Genomic DNA, 15592 nt, shown 5'->3' with positions numbered 1-15592 from the left:
AGGCACAGGAGCCTGTAGACCAGGGACGCACAAGCCTGTCAGATGGAACCAGTCCCAACTGAGACATTTATGGCATATTGAAAGTATACTGTAAATGTGGCATGAGTATCAGTTCCACCTCAAGAACTCCCACCTATCAGGATTGAGAGTATGGTTCCTTTCCCTTCTGCATTCCAGAATAGAAGACCCCATGCTTGTATGCTGCATTTTACATTTGTAGGTTATGTGAATTGCTGAAATAGCCAAGAGTTTTACCACTCTCATAAATTACAATGACGATAGCTGCACTCATGCATGGACACCTCATCTGCTCCTTTTTGGAGTGTCATACAGGGGTCGGAAGACACTCATTCTGCCACTATGTGGTATCCCAAAAAGAGCAACTGAACGACAAGCACCTAGGCCACAGGTTGTGCACCACTGCTGTGTCCTTGTATGTACGTCTTAAGCAGCTTTTTATATCTGAAGCCCTTTGCTCATCTCTAATAGAGATTAGACCAGGGCTGCACCGCATGCGGTCCCTGTCCTGGTAAAAACAGAAACACAGCTGATCGTCTGCCTGTGCAGTTGGCTGGGTTTCTGAACAGAGCACAGTACGACTGTGGATTAAAGCTCCAGCAATCTAGCAGGAGCAGGTCTGGTCCCTGGCTGTCAGTAACGGCTGAGGACCCTGAGGGGAAGACAAAAGCAGTTTATCACTGCTTTTGCCTTCTCCTTTGCATAGTGCATTGCTTTCAGTGAGAACTGTGCAGTGAATAGAGTAAATGGCTGTGCTGGCACTTCTGTTGGACCCAGTGATCATGTGATTGCCAAGTGTCTTGGGCATAGGAGAGCTGAAAGGTTTTAGCAGACCCTTAGCAGCTCTATCTGTGCATAAAGACCCCACAGGGGCCTGTTTTCCCTTGTTATTGGGGATCCTTTGGATGCTCAAGTTCAGGGGCAGACTGGCCCTAGACTCTACAGTAAAATGTCTCAGTGGGCCGATGCCTAAGGGGCTGCCCAAGCCCTCCTCATGGCCTTTGTCCAGGTACATAAGTTTGATGCTCTCAGCATTAACTAATGCTAGGAGCATCAGCTACTTAAGCACCTGGCCTGCAGCAAGAAGCCCTCCTGAATTGAACTGTATCACCGTCCTCAGTATGGTGGTAGGGCAGTATTTTATGCTGCACTGTGTTACTTGGTTTTGCTGGAGCGGTATTTTGCGCTGCACTATGGTACTGCTGGCCCCACCTACTTCTGTTGGCCCTTTTTACTTGTGGTTTGTGGAAGCCCCACCTACTTGTGTTGCCCTGATTTCTGTCAATTTGGGCTCGCCTACAGCATGGGGCAACTTCAAGTTCCCAGTCCATCCCTGTTCCAGCTACTTTGCAAAAATTGCTAAAAGCCCAAAAAAAGTGTCCCCCACCAGTCTTTTAATGACCCCCTTGGGGTGACCTATTACGTGCCAAAAACTTAAATATTTAAAAAGGAGTAAAAAATAATCTAATAAACGCCAATGCCAAACGAAACCATCGCCATTATCGCCCAGTTCATGCAAAAGTATACATATTATATATCAAAATGACCGACAAAAACAGTATTTTATTTTGGTGTCAATTTGTATATTTAAAGAATAGCTATAAAGCTATAGCTTGAAAGTTTTATAAAGCTGTAGTTTGGAAGTAAAATCCTTTTTTTAAACTAATTTGGAAAGTATTCCCCAAATAAAGCTTTAAAAAAATATATTAATAAAAAGCCCTATGTGTCACAATAAAAAAAAAAGTTGCAAAACTTATTTTGGTGATCCAACAAATAGTTACAACTGTGCTAATTGACAAAAAAAAAAAAAGTCTGGTCGTTAGGTCACCAGTCACACAGATAGAACCTATAACTGGGGGCAGGAGGCGGTAATCACCAGTGAGGTGAGCGCCATCCTCTGCATTTATGAATAGGCGGCAGGATGGAAGGGAATGTCCTCACTTAAGCCCCTATTATACTGCAAGATTTTCAGGCCAATTATTGGACGGCTTGTTCCCAATAATTGACCCAAATAATGTTGCTGCTGATAAATGAGCAAAACCCAGGGTGAAAGATTCATGATAATCGTCAGTACATCCCCCTTTTTAATCAGGGATGTTCTGCAATAATTAGTAGAACTGAATGGGGGGCGAGCAAATGTGGTAGCGATCATTCCTCCCGAATTCACTTTGTATCAGCCTGCATAATAGGCCGTTGCAGACAGCGCCGATCAAATTGAATAGTGTTGATCACGAATATTCGAATTGCGAATTTTAATCGCGAATATCGGCACTTCGAGAATTCGCGAATATTTAGAATATCGCTAAATATATTCGTAATTGCGAATATTAAATTTTTCAGTTCATGCGAATTTTTTATGCGCATATTTTATGCGATTTTTATGCGAATTTTCGCAATCAGGAAAATAGTGCCTGGAGATCATGAATTCGCGAATTCTCGAATATATGGCGAATATTCGCCCAAATATTCGCGAAATATCGCAAATTCGAATATTGCCCCTGCCGCTCATCACTAAAATTGAAAGCTGAATGCAACCCCCAGACAAAAAAAGGTTGTGAACCCCTGGACTAGACCATTGTGGCCCATACCAAGGTGTTCTGCACTGCACGGGGCATCATCATTCTGTGATGTGCCATCACCCGCACTCTGCACGGGCATCATTGCATTAGGCCCCATTCACACAACCATATTTTTAGTCCACATCCGATCCACATTCTTTGTGCTTTGGATGTGGACCCACTCATTTCAACGGGGCCACAAAAAAGTGCACAGCATACCTTGTGCTGTCCGTTCCGCAGTTCCACAAATAAATAGAAAATGTTGTATTCCAGTACGTTTTACGGCCAAGAATAGGCATGGTTACAGTGGGTCCACAAAAAATACGGATGTCAGCCCTATTCTTTGCAGATCCGCCTGGGTGAGCTAGAAAAGGACCTGCTGAGGGCATTTTTTTTACTATGGGAGGGGGCCTTCTGGGTAGGGCTGGTGATTCCTGCCTACGGATATGCCTTTCCTACCTGCCTACAGCGCAACGGCAACTCTATTTCGGCAGAGGCAGGACGCCTCTGCATATGGTGTATTCTTTTCACTTAGACTGCGGCCGCTGCGCTCTCTGCAGCTCCCCGCCGGACCGCTCCTTCATATATTAACCCCCGCTGCGCCGTACCAGGTGAAAGGGGTGTATTTTAAATCACGCGCGCGCTTATTTCGCGCCGCTATGACGCGTTCTAGGGGGCGGAGCTTCGGCGTCCCGCTCTGTCTCTCCTTACGCCGGAGACTCTGCTGGATTGCGGCCGTGCAGCTCCTCAGTTCTCGGTGACCGGAGACTTCTGCTGTTGCCTGGGTGGTAGGAATTGCAGCAACCTGGTAGGAAATCTTTTTTGGAATTCCATCATGCCTAAACCTGGGGCCCCTAAGCCTTCAAAGGCTTCCTCTCAGGCTCCACTGGAGTCATGTAAGATATGCCTTAGGCCTTTTTCTGTCACTGGTTCCTGTGACTCATGCCCTGCTCCTGGACAGGATCAGCCTCCTTCTCTTGCTCAGCCCGGTCCTCCCTCTGCCCCTGCGGAACCAGCGGTACCCGCCTGGGCCTCCGCCATGTCTAATGCGGCAGCTGATCTGGCCTTAGTTGCCAAGGCAGCCATGTCCTTCATGGAGCGCATGGCGGCTACTACTCCAGTGGCATCCGCCACTCCATCCCCTCTCAGTGACTCTCACAGAGGGCGTCTGACTTCTAAAAGGCAGCGTGAGCGGCAGCATTCCTCCTCGGATGACTCCGCTTCTCCCCCTCGCCTTGAGGCATGCCCGGTTGACTCTCCCCCTCGCAGGGAGCGCAAATCCGATGGGGAATTGTCCGGATCGGACGAAGTCACGGAGCGGGAACCCTTGCCTAAGCTTTCCACCATGGTAACCGAGTTGGTGGCAGCTGTCCGTGACACTTTTAATATACAAGGGGATTCTCCTCCCTCCACTAGTTGGGAGTTCTCCCTTTTTCCACCCAAGAAACAGGAGTCCGCCGTGTTCCCTATTCATGAGGAATTCACTGCGGTCCTATCAAAAGCTTGGGATCGACCTAATCAAAAATTTTCGGCCACTAAGCGTATGGATACGCTTTATCCTTTTCCAGCTGACACAGTGGAAAAGTGGACTTCTTCCCCTAAGGTAGATCCTCCGGTGGCCAGGTTAGCCAAGAACACGGCCCTTCCCGTCCTAGACGGTTCCTCTCTGCAGGATGCGGTGGACAGACGTTTGGATTCACTTTCCAAGTCCATCTCCTCACTGGCGGGCGCTTCCCTGCGACCGGCCTTTGCGTCGGCTTGGGTCGCCAGAGCCCTTACAACGTGGTTGCAGCGCCACCACCAGGATCTGTCAGAGCAGGACGCCTCTGCAGATACTCTGGATTTTATCATCCAGATGTTTCAAGCTTCTAAATATCTCTGTGAGGCTTCAATGGACATCGGCTCCCTCTTTGCCCGTATTTCGGCCCTCTCTGTCATTCAGCGCAGGGAGGTCTGGCTGAAGGTGTGGGATGCTGATGCCTCATCCAAGCGTTCCCTCGCTAACCTTCCCTTTGAAGGGTCCAGGCTCTTTGGGGCTCAACTAGATGAATTCATTTCTGCCGCAACTGGGGGCAAGAGCACTCATCTACCCCAGCCCAGGACCAAGCGTCCCTTTCGGTCTCGGCCTTCAGGTTTCCGGGGCCAGTCCTTTCGTCGCTTCTCCACTGCCAGGACGCCGTCGTCCTCATCAGCAGGGGGATCCCAGGACTCCCGCAAGAAGCCTTTCTTCAAGCCCCAGCCCTCTTGGCGGCCTCGGGCGCAGTCAGCCCGTCCTCCTGCTCCCAAGCAACCCTCCGCATGAAGGGGTGCCCCCATCCCTCGTGGTGGGGGGCCGTCTGCTCTCCTTTCAACAGGTCTGGAGGGCTCACGTTCAGGACGCCTGGGCTCTGGAAGTGGTGACGTCCGGCTACAAGTTGGAGTTCGCGTCCAGCCCGCAGGAACGTTTTTTCTCTTCTCGCGTTCCGGGGGATCCAGCCAGGGCCTCCGACCTCTTTTTTGCGGTCTCCTCTCTTCTGGACCGTGGTGTCATTTCCCCCGTTCCCCCAGAAGAGCAAGGGACAGGTTTTTACTAAAACCTGTTCGTTGTTCCAAAGAAGGAGGGGTCAGTGTGTCCAATCTTGGATCTAAAACTTCTCAACAAGTTTCTACGGGTGCGGAAGTTTCGCATGGAGTCCCTTCGCTCCGTTATTGCTTCTCTGCTTCCAGGAGAATTTCTCGCGTCTGTGGACATTCAAGACGCCTACTTGCACGTCCCTATTGCAGAGTCCCACCATCGCTTTCTGCGCTTTGCCATAGGGGGGCGTCATTACCAGTTCGTCGCCCTACCTTTTTGGGTTGGCGACCGCCCCTCGAGTTTTTACGAAGATTCTGGCGCCTCTCATGGCGCTTCTTCGCACCAGGGGCATCTCTTTGTTACCATACCTAGACGACATCTTGATAAAAGCTCCGTCTCTTCCACAGGCCGAGGACAGCGTCCGAATCACGGTTCAATCCCTGGAACGGTTCGGATGGCTGATCAATCTCCCCAAGTCCTCTCAGCACCCCTCCCAGAGACTCTCGTTCCTGGGGATGATCTTGGACACCTCGATTTCTCGGGTGTTTCTTCCAGATTCCAAGGCTTCCCAGATTCGTCTGGCAGTGGTGCTCCTTCTACGCTCTCCACGTCCCACCATTCGGGAGTGCATGCGGGTGCTGGGCCTTATGGTCTCCTCTTTCGAGGCGATTCCGTACGCCCAATTTCACACTCGTCCGCTACAACAGATGATCCTTGCCCTCTGGAACAAGAACCCTCGGGGTCTAGACACTCCTGTTCGTCTGTCCCGGCAAGTTCGAGCGTCTCTCCCTTGGTGGCAGTCTTCCCTGAACCTATCGTCAGGAAAGTCCTTCCTTCCGTTCTCCTGGACGATAGTCACCACCGACGCCAGCCTCATCGGTTGGGGAGGTGTTCTCCGGAACATCACAGTTCAGGCTGTCTGGTCGACGGAGGAATCCCGTCTCCCGATAAACGTTTTGGAATTAAGGGCGATTTTCCACTCCCTCTCCCATTGGACTCCTCTCCTTGCGACTCGCCCGGTGCGGGTTCAGTCGGACAATGCCACGGCTGTGGCTTATGTCAACCATCAGGGCGGGACTCGCAGTCGGGCAGTAATGCGGGAAGTAGCGAGGATCCTCTTATGGGCTGAGTCTCATGTTCCAGTATTGTCGGCAGTGTACATCCCGGGAGTCGACAATTGGACGGCGGATTTTCTGAGTCGTACCAAGGTGGATCCGGGAGAGTGGTCTCTCCATCCGGAGGTGTTCGAGGACATCTGCCACCGATGGGGCCGTCCGGACGTAGATTTGATGGCTTCCCGGCTCAACCACAAGGTGCCGGTGTATCTAGCCCGCGCTCGAGACCCACGGGCGGACGGGGTGGACGCGCTGGTATTTCCATGGCAGCGGTTCAGCCTCCTTTACGTCTTCCCTCCGATTCCTCTGTTGCCGAAGGTGCTGCGCAAGATCGAGGCGGAGGGGATACCAACCATTCTCGTCGCTCCGGATTGGCCTCGCCGCGCCTGGTTCTCCAGCGTCGCTCGTATGTTGGCGGACGTTCCGTGGCCTCTGCCCGACAGAGAGGATCTCCGGTCCCAGGGGCCGCTCTTCCACCAGAATTCACGGCAGCTGCGTTTAACGGCGTGGCTGTTGAGACCGCCATCCTGAGGAAGAGAGGCTTCTCTGATGCGGTGGTAAGAACCATGATCAGGGCTCGGAAGCCGGCTTCTTCACGGATCTATTATCGCACCTGGAAGGCCTTCCTGTTTTTTTGTGAGAAATCGGGCTACCCGCCCCTACGTTTCTCTGTCCTAGTGGTGCTGTCTTTTCTCCAGTCCGGCCTCGACATGGGTCTGTCGCTCAGTTCTTTGAAGGGTCAGGTTTCTGCTTTGGCTATCTTTTTTCAGAGGTCCATTGCCTTTTTGGGACCTGTGAAAACCTTCCTGCAGGGGGTGGCGCATTCTGTTCCCCCGTATGTGCCTCCCTTGCCCCCCTGGGATCTCAACTTGGTTCTGCGCGCCCTTCAGGCGGCGCCTTTTGAAACTCTGAGGGAGGTCTCTCTGGTTTTACTCACCTGGAAGGTAGTTTTTCTGGTGGCCATTACCTCCATCAGGCGAGTTTCGGAGCTGGCCGCACTTTCCTGCCGGGAACCTTTTCTGGTCTTTCACCAGGATAAGGTGGTGCTCAGACCGGTGCCTTCTTTTTTGCCCAAGGTGGTTTCTCCCTTCCACCTTAACGAGGATCTTGTCCTGCCCTCTTTTTGTCCTTCTCCGGCGAACCCCAAGGAATGCGCTCTCCACTCCCTGGACGTCGTCAGGGCTCTGAAGGTGTACCTAGGGGCTACCGCTTCCTTCCGGCGTTCAGACTCTCTCTTTGTGATTCCTGAAGGGTCCCGTAAGGGCCTGGCGGCTTCCAAGGTCACCGTGGCGCGGTGGATCCGTTCCGCTATTGCTGCGGCATATCGCGCTCGTGGCCATGTTCCGCCGTCGGGAAATTACCGCTCACTCCACAAGGGCAGTGGGAGCTTCCTGGGCTAGACGCAATCGCGCATCCGTTTCCCAGTTGTGTAAGGCGGCCACTTGGTCGTCCTTACATACTTTCACAAAGTTTTATCAGTTACACTCTCTGGCCTCGGCTGATGCTGTTCTTGGGCGCAGGGTATTGCAGGCTGTGGTTCCGGTTTGACTGCTGGACGTTTATTCCTGGCGGTGTTGGATTTGTTCTTTTTTCCCACCCCATGGACTGCTTTGGGACGTCCCATGGTCTGTGTCCCCCAATAGAATTAACGAGAAAAGGAGATTTTTGTGAAACTCACCTGTAAAATCTTTTTCTCGTAATTTCCATTGGGGGACACAGCTCCCGCCCCTTTTTTGGTTTACGCCTTATGGTGTGCTGTGTGATGGTTTCCATAGTGTTTTATTTCCGTTCTCCTTCTCCTACTGCTTTTGCAACGACTGAAGTTCTCCTGGAGGTGCCTGGCGGTATAGCCCGAGGAGGAGGAGCTTCTTTTTTTGCATAGTGTCCCTCCTAGTAATATCTCTAAGCTATACCCATGGTCTGTGTCCCCCAATGGAAATTACGAGAAAATTTTTTTACAGGTGAGTTTCACAAAAATCTCCTTTTCTCACGCGAGTGCAAAACGCATTACAATGTTTTGCACTCGCGCTGAAAAATCGCGGGTGTTCCCGCAACGCACCCGCACATTTTCCCGCAACGCCCGTGTGAAAGAGGCCTTAGTGTGATCTTTGTTGGTCAAACAATCCTGAGGAGGGCAATAATGTTCTTTAACTCCACTTTTTAGAGATGGTTTTGTAACCTGCCTGAGCATCAACAATTCTTCTTCTGATGTCCTCAGAGATCTCCTTTGTTTCTTCCATGATACACTTCCACAAGTGTGAAGATCGGTGTTCTTCAAATAATACAGGTCGCCCACTCACACCTGATTGTCCTCCTATTGATTGAAAATGCCTGACTCTAATTTAACCTTCAAATTATCTGCTAACCGAAAGGTTCACATACTTTTACCACTCATGATATTGGATCATTTTCCTCCATTAAACGCCCAAGTCTAATGGGTTTGGCTCATTTTATGATATGGTTATCTTTATCTACTTTTAGGACTTGTGTGAAAATCTGATGTAGTTTTAGGTCACATTTTTGTAAAAAGATTGTGAACCCTATAGAAATTTCTATCTTTTTATAAACGCAATTCTACCTGCAGTATCAAACTACCCTCTGGGTTTTTGTCCTTAACCATAGAGATACATAGGTCTGCATAGGTTCTGTAGACATTTCATTTGTCATATACATTGAAGCAGAGACAATAATACAGTAATGAAAGTGTATGTGGCCTTTACCGCTTTTTTAAGTGATACAGCTCCTACTGATAGCATTTCACTGTGCATTAGGCAAAATTTTTCATAAGCTGAGATTTTTCTTATGAACAGCAGGCAAATAGATGATGATAGGCTTCCTTCTCAACCATGTCTATTTAGATGATGGAAACTATGCACTATGGTGATTAAAAAAAAAACTGAATCATTTTTAGTAGTTCATTTTCATCTTGCCTGCTAGCAAAAATTTTAACTGCTTGTGTTATAATGATGTTGATTGAACACTTTTTCCTAAGTGACTGATGAGAGGTCAGAATCTAGAAATGTGTTCGTTTTATGCCCTTGGTAATTAGTGGCCTATCCTTGTTATAGGCCACCTTTATCAGTCTGTCCGACTTTCGGCACGTTAACCAATCGATCAGCTAATTGAAGGGGCCATCTCTATTATTTACCAGAGACAGCTCAATACTTTTAGTAATGGCTGCTCCTGGTGTTTCAGCTCAGCCCTATTCACTTGACTGATATGAAGCTGTAGTGAACTGTAATACCAGGCCCTTTCCAACAGGTATTTAGCCAGGGTGCAACAGTTGGACCCCACCAGTCTAATATTGGTGTCCTAAGGATAGGCTATCAATTTTAGAGAGTCACTGTACTTTTGCACAAATTAATTTTATTTTTAATACAGAATGGTGTAACTAGCAAATTTCAAAATCCCTTCATTTTAAAAATATGCCTGCATCCACCTAAAAAAAAAAAAAAAAAAAAAAAAAGCTGTAAAGTCATAGCTACTAGGAGTCTCACTTCCACCTAAGTTACAGTCCACTGCCTATTGTCAGGCAAGATCCGTCCCTGGTAACAGAGACTCAGAAGACGGCTGACAGAAGGGGGCGTGTCAGAGGTAGCTGAGATTGTGAACCTGATAAAAAGAACTGCTTCTGAATTCACAGGAGCCTCCTGCCTTTCTTGAAGTGTGATTTATCTCTCTTTATCTGTTCTGTGAGCTCCAGAGCTGAAAACAAACATAGTGGGAAGTAAGGGAAAGGATGACAGTGCTGGCAGAAGGAAGACTCCTCCTGCTTCTAAGTGAAATGCATCTAGCTGTGCAGCTGAAACAGGGAATAATATGGCTGAAAAAAACATTTGTGAATACCAAACATATCTGTTCTTTCACAGATATGATTGTACAAAGAAGCACACTTTAACTTTCACTGTGTTCTCTATTATATTGCTGGAGAGACACAACAGTGTGTTCTTCACTCTGTTTTACCTTGACGAGCTAGGATGCCTAGTGGGTGGAGACTAGCTACTATGATATTACCTGTAGACTGCACATGAAAATGTGATTATTTATATATATATATATATATATATATATATATATATATATATATATATATATATATAAATATATATATATATATATTTCTTTTTTTTCATGCACAGAGAAGCAGAAAACTCACTCTGAAGCTCATGGCTTCTCCGCTCTGTATAGACTCACAGGGCAGCTATAATTTGATCCTTCAGTGAGCTGAGAGTTCGTCTTGTTCTTTTAGGACAGGTTCGGCAAAGGATTCTAAGAGAATGTTATTTTAGGAGAGAGGGGTAAGAGACGTAGCTGACAGAAGCATGTTCTCTTTTACTTTGCCTGTACTATTGTTTTAGGTGAAGTTGTGTGGAAGGTTAGTGATTATTGAATAATTATTGCATCCTGAATTTTCATTGAACATTAGTAAAATGTGTAAAAGTCTAAGCAAAAGTGGAGTTAGGGGGCATTCCTTAAACTTCAGTAATTTTAACTAATAAATTAATAAAGCACTCTAGGGATTCTTGCCAATCCCTTGTGAATAAAGCACATCACAAATGCTTGTTATATATAGTGAAGCAATGGCTATTAAAGTATAATATAGAGGCGGCTCTCATGTTCCTTGTGTATTCCTGTTTTAGTTAATGTTCCATAAATGGATTTGTTGCCACCTTGGTTCCTTTTTCCCCTCTGATATGCTTCCCCCAATTTGGCCTACATTTTCCATAATACCGCTAGATTAGAAGAAGCCGTAGGGTGGAGTCTCACCACACTACACATGCCCTTCTGAGTCTTACCTAAGGACAGCAAGTAATAGCTCAGTGACCTAGAACTGCTGTCCCCTAACAAGCTGTAGTGTGTGTGTGTGTGTGTGTGTGTGTGTGTGTGTGTGGTGCAACTTCAGCCTGTCTCTCCTGCTTGTGATAGGTTTCTTCCTGTCAGGTCTAAGGCCGAATGCACATGGCCGTGTTCTGCGGCCGAGAGCAGTCCGTGGTATGCCGGGCTGGATTCTTGTTCAGAGCAGGAGCGCACGCCGTCATTGGTTGCTATGACGCCGTGCGCTTTATGTCGCCGCTGCACTACAGTAATACACTACACGAGTGTATTACTGTAGTGTAGCGGCGGCATGAAGCACGTGGCATCATAGCAACCAATGACGCCGTGCGCTCCTGCTCTGAACAGGAATCCAGCCCGGCATACCACGGACCGCTCTCGGCCGCGGAACACGGCCATGTGCATTCGGCCTAACGGGGCAGGGAGGAGCAACGTGAAGCTGTAGCTCATAGAAATGCTTAGACGATTCTGCACACATCTGCAGCATAGACAGCTTCAGGCTCCATATTGTCCTATTTTTTTTCGATGCACCTTTGGTCTCTTAGTGCTGCAGAAGATGTCATTTCTGTACTTTGTATGGGGGGTCATACAAAGGAAGAAGGAGGGCAAAGCTGGATGGGGAGTGGAGCTGTCTGAGTGCTGCCAGGAGGGATTTGATAGAAGATAATTAGTGTTGAGCAAACTTGTGTTTCAAGGTTCGGGTTATCGAAGAATTCCATTATGGATTCCGCTACTACGGACCATTATTTATGGTCCGTGGTAATGGAATCCATAACGGAATTCTTAGATAACCCGAACCTTGTACACCGAACTTGATACACAAGCTCGCTCATCCCTAGTGGCATAATCTTGCAGTTCTCGAAGTCAGCTGCACAGGAGAGACTGACCACCTGTCTACAGGAGAACAAGCTGTAGACTGGTGGTCAGATTGCAGATCAGATGACATAGCTGCCCAACATGTTCAAAATGTATGGATACAAGTAGGGATGTCCCGATACCAGACATTTGCACGAGTACTTGTACTCGTGCAAATGTCGCCAATACCTGATGGCCGTGCAGTGGCGTGTCCCAGATGATCAGCGGTGGGGACAGCGGCTGCGGCGGCGGGTCCCGTGTCTGCTACTGTGCGGTGGCGGCAGCGCTCCCAGCCAATCAGCGTGGGGACGGCAGCGTGGGAGCGTGACTTCTGTGCGGCGGCTCCCAAGCACTGGGAGGAAGTTAAAGCCACTTCCTCCCAGTACCCTGGGGCATCCGCATGGGAAAAATTACAGCAGGCCAGGTGGGTACGGTGCATGAAATGGAGGAGAAATTCAGTTAATTTCTCTCCGTTTCATGTTCAAACAGTGAATATAAATTAAGGTGTGGGGGGGGGGGGGGGGGAGAAATGGGCATATAATGGTGATTTCCAACCAGTGTGCCTCCAGCTGTTGCAAAACTACAACTCCCAGCATGCCTGCGAAGCCAAAGACTGTCTGGGCATGCTGGGAGTTGTAGTTTTGCAACAGCTGGGGGCACATTGGTTGGGAAACACTGTATATATGCCCATTTATTAACCCTTGTACATAGGAAAAGTAAAGCAGTTGTCCATAGCAACCCAATTCCAGCTTTAACTTTTTTCATTGCTATCAGCAACTGCGCCGCTGTTTCTTTGTACAAAGTTTAATAAATCTCCCCTATGGCTAAATTAAATAGAAATTTGCTGTAAAAACATTACCACACCATAATTGGTATCGGTGAGTACTTGAATAAAAGTATCGGTACTCGGTCTTAAAAAAAAAAAATGGTATTGGGACATCCCTAGATACAAGAATGTTACTGGTGAGTTAGCATTATATATGGAAGACCGCAGCAGTTGAGGTGTACATCACAGTGCTGGCCATAAAGTCCTCACCAGCCCTCCAACGTCAGCCATATTGCACCATGTGCCTAGATACAGTAACATCTGCTTTTCAGCTGAGCGTCTATTAGCTAACCCTTAGTTACGAGTCTACTTTATTGCTTTTTATACTAGTTTATAAGAAGGCTGCATATTTCATTGTAAGATTTGTCTCACCACAGCAGTGGACCTGCACATTGTAAGATTTGCTGCTATTAAGCAGGGTACTATAATAAAGTGACCCATGTTTTTTATCTGTCATGTTCTCTGTGCGGCACAATGTCTGTTTGCTGCTGGACGTCCTTTGTAATGTGGTCTAATCTGCATTCTTTATATGTATAATCAATATGCCGCACGTTATTCTCCCTGCTCTGTGTCATAAAGATAATCTAGTACAGGGCAACTCCAGTGACTTTGTCTTTTTCTTCTCTGCAGGTCCTCTCCGCACTTGATATTCTCCAGCCGCCTCACATTGATTATTTTGAAGAAATGTATCCTCTGCTTAAGGCATTTGCGCCTAGCTGAAATAAATGTACCGCGGTTAATACAGGGTATCTAATGAGCCTTTCCCTAAGGTTTGTACATTCATTTTATTAATGTGACGCTGTAAAAGCTGTGCTGTGTGTTTAAGGGTACAAATTGGTTATTGGTACGTATACATCTGGATTTGCAGGTTAACGTTACCAGTGTTGTAACATGAATTTTAAAGTGTGCCTCCGGTTATATTCTGAAATTACTTTATTTTATTTATTTTTCTCCCAACAACCCAAAGTTGTCTTGTAATTTAATATTCTCTGGAGTTCTTTCCCATGTTTCTCTTGCATACCCGGCGATGGCTGCCTCTTCAAATGGGGGGGAGGGGGGCAATTATTACGTGAGATAATAGAATGGAGCCCTTACCAGTTTTCTTAGTGCATATGCTACTGGGCCTGTTTTTTCCTGAATGCGCTTGGTATCTGAGCCACTCAGATTATGAACATCTTGTCTTTCCTCAGTGTTGATCTGCAGACTCTTTTTGCAGGGCAACGCAAAGAGGTCTACAAGAAAACAAAAGAGGATGGCACTCATCTAGGGAATTCCCATCAGGACTCATGGTGTTACACAAATCGGTCATCAAAAAATCTATTGGCATATAGAAACGTAGAATGTGTCGGCAGATAAGAACCATTTGGCCCATCTAGTCTGCCCAATATACTGAATACTATGAATAGCCCCTGGCCCTATCTTATATGAAGGATGGCCTTATGCCTATCCCATGCATGCTTAAACTCCTTCACTGTATTTGCAGCTACCACTTCTGCAGGAAGGCTATTCCATGCATCCACTACTCTCTCAGTAAAGTAATACTTCCTGATATTACTTTTAAACCTTTGCCCCTCTAATTTAAAACTATGTCCTCTTGTAGCAGTTTTTCTTTTAAATATTCTCTCCTCCTCTTTTACCTTGTTGATTCCCTGCTGCAGCAGCATTATGCATAAAGCAATCTTTAGTTTCTTCACTTACCACTGTTTTCCTTGAGTTTTCCTCTTAGTTACGGCTGTTTTGAATTCTACGTTATGAGGATCTTCTCAAGTTGGCTCCTCTGCCAGTTCTCTGAGGCCAAAACTGCATTCCCTCAGGTCACATACAAACTTGCTGTAGCCAGCAGCTTCCTGCCAGCCAATCAGATTGGATTACTGAGAGACACGCCTCCTCACTCTGAAGCCTAATGCAGGCATGCAGTGTGAAGGACCGCCCCTTTATCTTCCAAGCCGGAGACAGATGAGCCATAGCATCAGTCTTTTAAGGGAGCAGCAGTGTCCTGTCAATCAAAGTGCAGAGGACACAGCCGTTGCAGAGAGAGCTGAGCCTCTAGGTGTAACGGCAACACCCCCATTGCTCCTAGAGGCTTGTTTGCATATATTAAAACATTTAGTTTGTGAAGAGTTACACTTAAGGAGAAAACTGCTACAAACTCTTATTGTTAACAGCGGGCCTCAACCTGGGGATGTATCTTAATATCTAAAGGATGTGTATAAAAGCCAATAGAAAAAAAACAACCTTCTTACTTGAAGCTCTTCTGCATATGACCTGAAGAAATGTGGGGTCAGGCTATGAGAACTATGAAGAACAGGATTTGTTATTCATAATATGCTGTGTTGTCAGCCTTGTACCAAGGTCTTCATCGTGCATCTCAGTGCATGGTTGAAACATGTAGCATCTAACGAGCCGTGTTCTTCTAGCCCGACTCCACGTTTCTTCGGGTGATATATACTCTAGGTAAGAAGTTGTTTTTATTTTATTTTTTCTACAGTCGCTGTTACAGAGAAACACACAAGAAAGACAGTCACAATGGAGGAGTTTGTATCCTCATAAGAAGGCCTTTTGTTTTAATGAGTGTCACCAGTACATTCATTTTGGAGAAGTGCTACTATTCCATATGCAAATGAGCAGTTAAGTGCACTGAGGGTGGGTCCAAGTCACTCTGTGCACCCTTCCTCCTCCTGCTTCCTGTGATAGCTCCTCCCTCTCCTTGACGGACAGGGCCAGGTTCCTGCATAGTCCTCTGGCCTGATGCGGTCGTTCAGAATTTTTATATTTATTTCATAGTTCTGCTTTATATTGTAGGCAGCGTCCTCTTCCAGATACTGGATATATC

At 47.2% G+C, this 15592-nt stretch overlaps 1 protein-coding gene across 1 annotated transcript in view; it reads left to right on the top strand.

The window, feature by feature from the left end:
* The window catches only part of NLK (nemo like kinase), a 163697-nt gene that overhangs the window by 88739 nt on the left and 59366 nt on the right, over positions 1–15592 (top strand). The window contains exon 3 of the mRNA XM_040423510.1: positions 13390–13445. Coding sequence (XP_040279444.1) covers positions 13390–13445 — 56 coding nt within the window. The remainder of the gene's footprint in view (positions 1–13389; positions 13446–15592) is intronic.

This window comes from Bufo bufo, chromosome 3 (genome assembly GCF_905171765.1).
Source record: "Bufo bufo chromosome 3, aBufBuf1.1, whole genome shotgun sequence".
In the NCBI taxonomy this organism is placed as follows: Eukaryota; Metazoa; Chordata; class Amphibia; order Anura; family Bufonidae; genus Bufo; species Bufo bufo.
The sequence above is the reverse complement of the archived record's forward strand: the minus strand, read 5'-3'. Positions and strand labels throughout refer to the sequence as shown.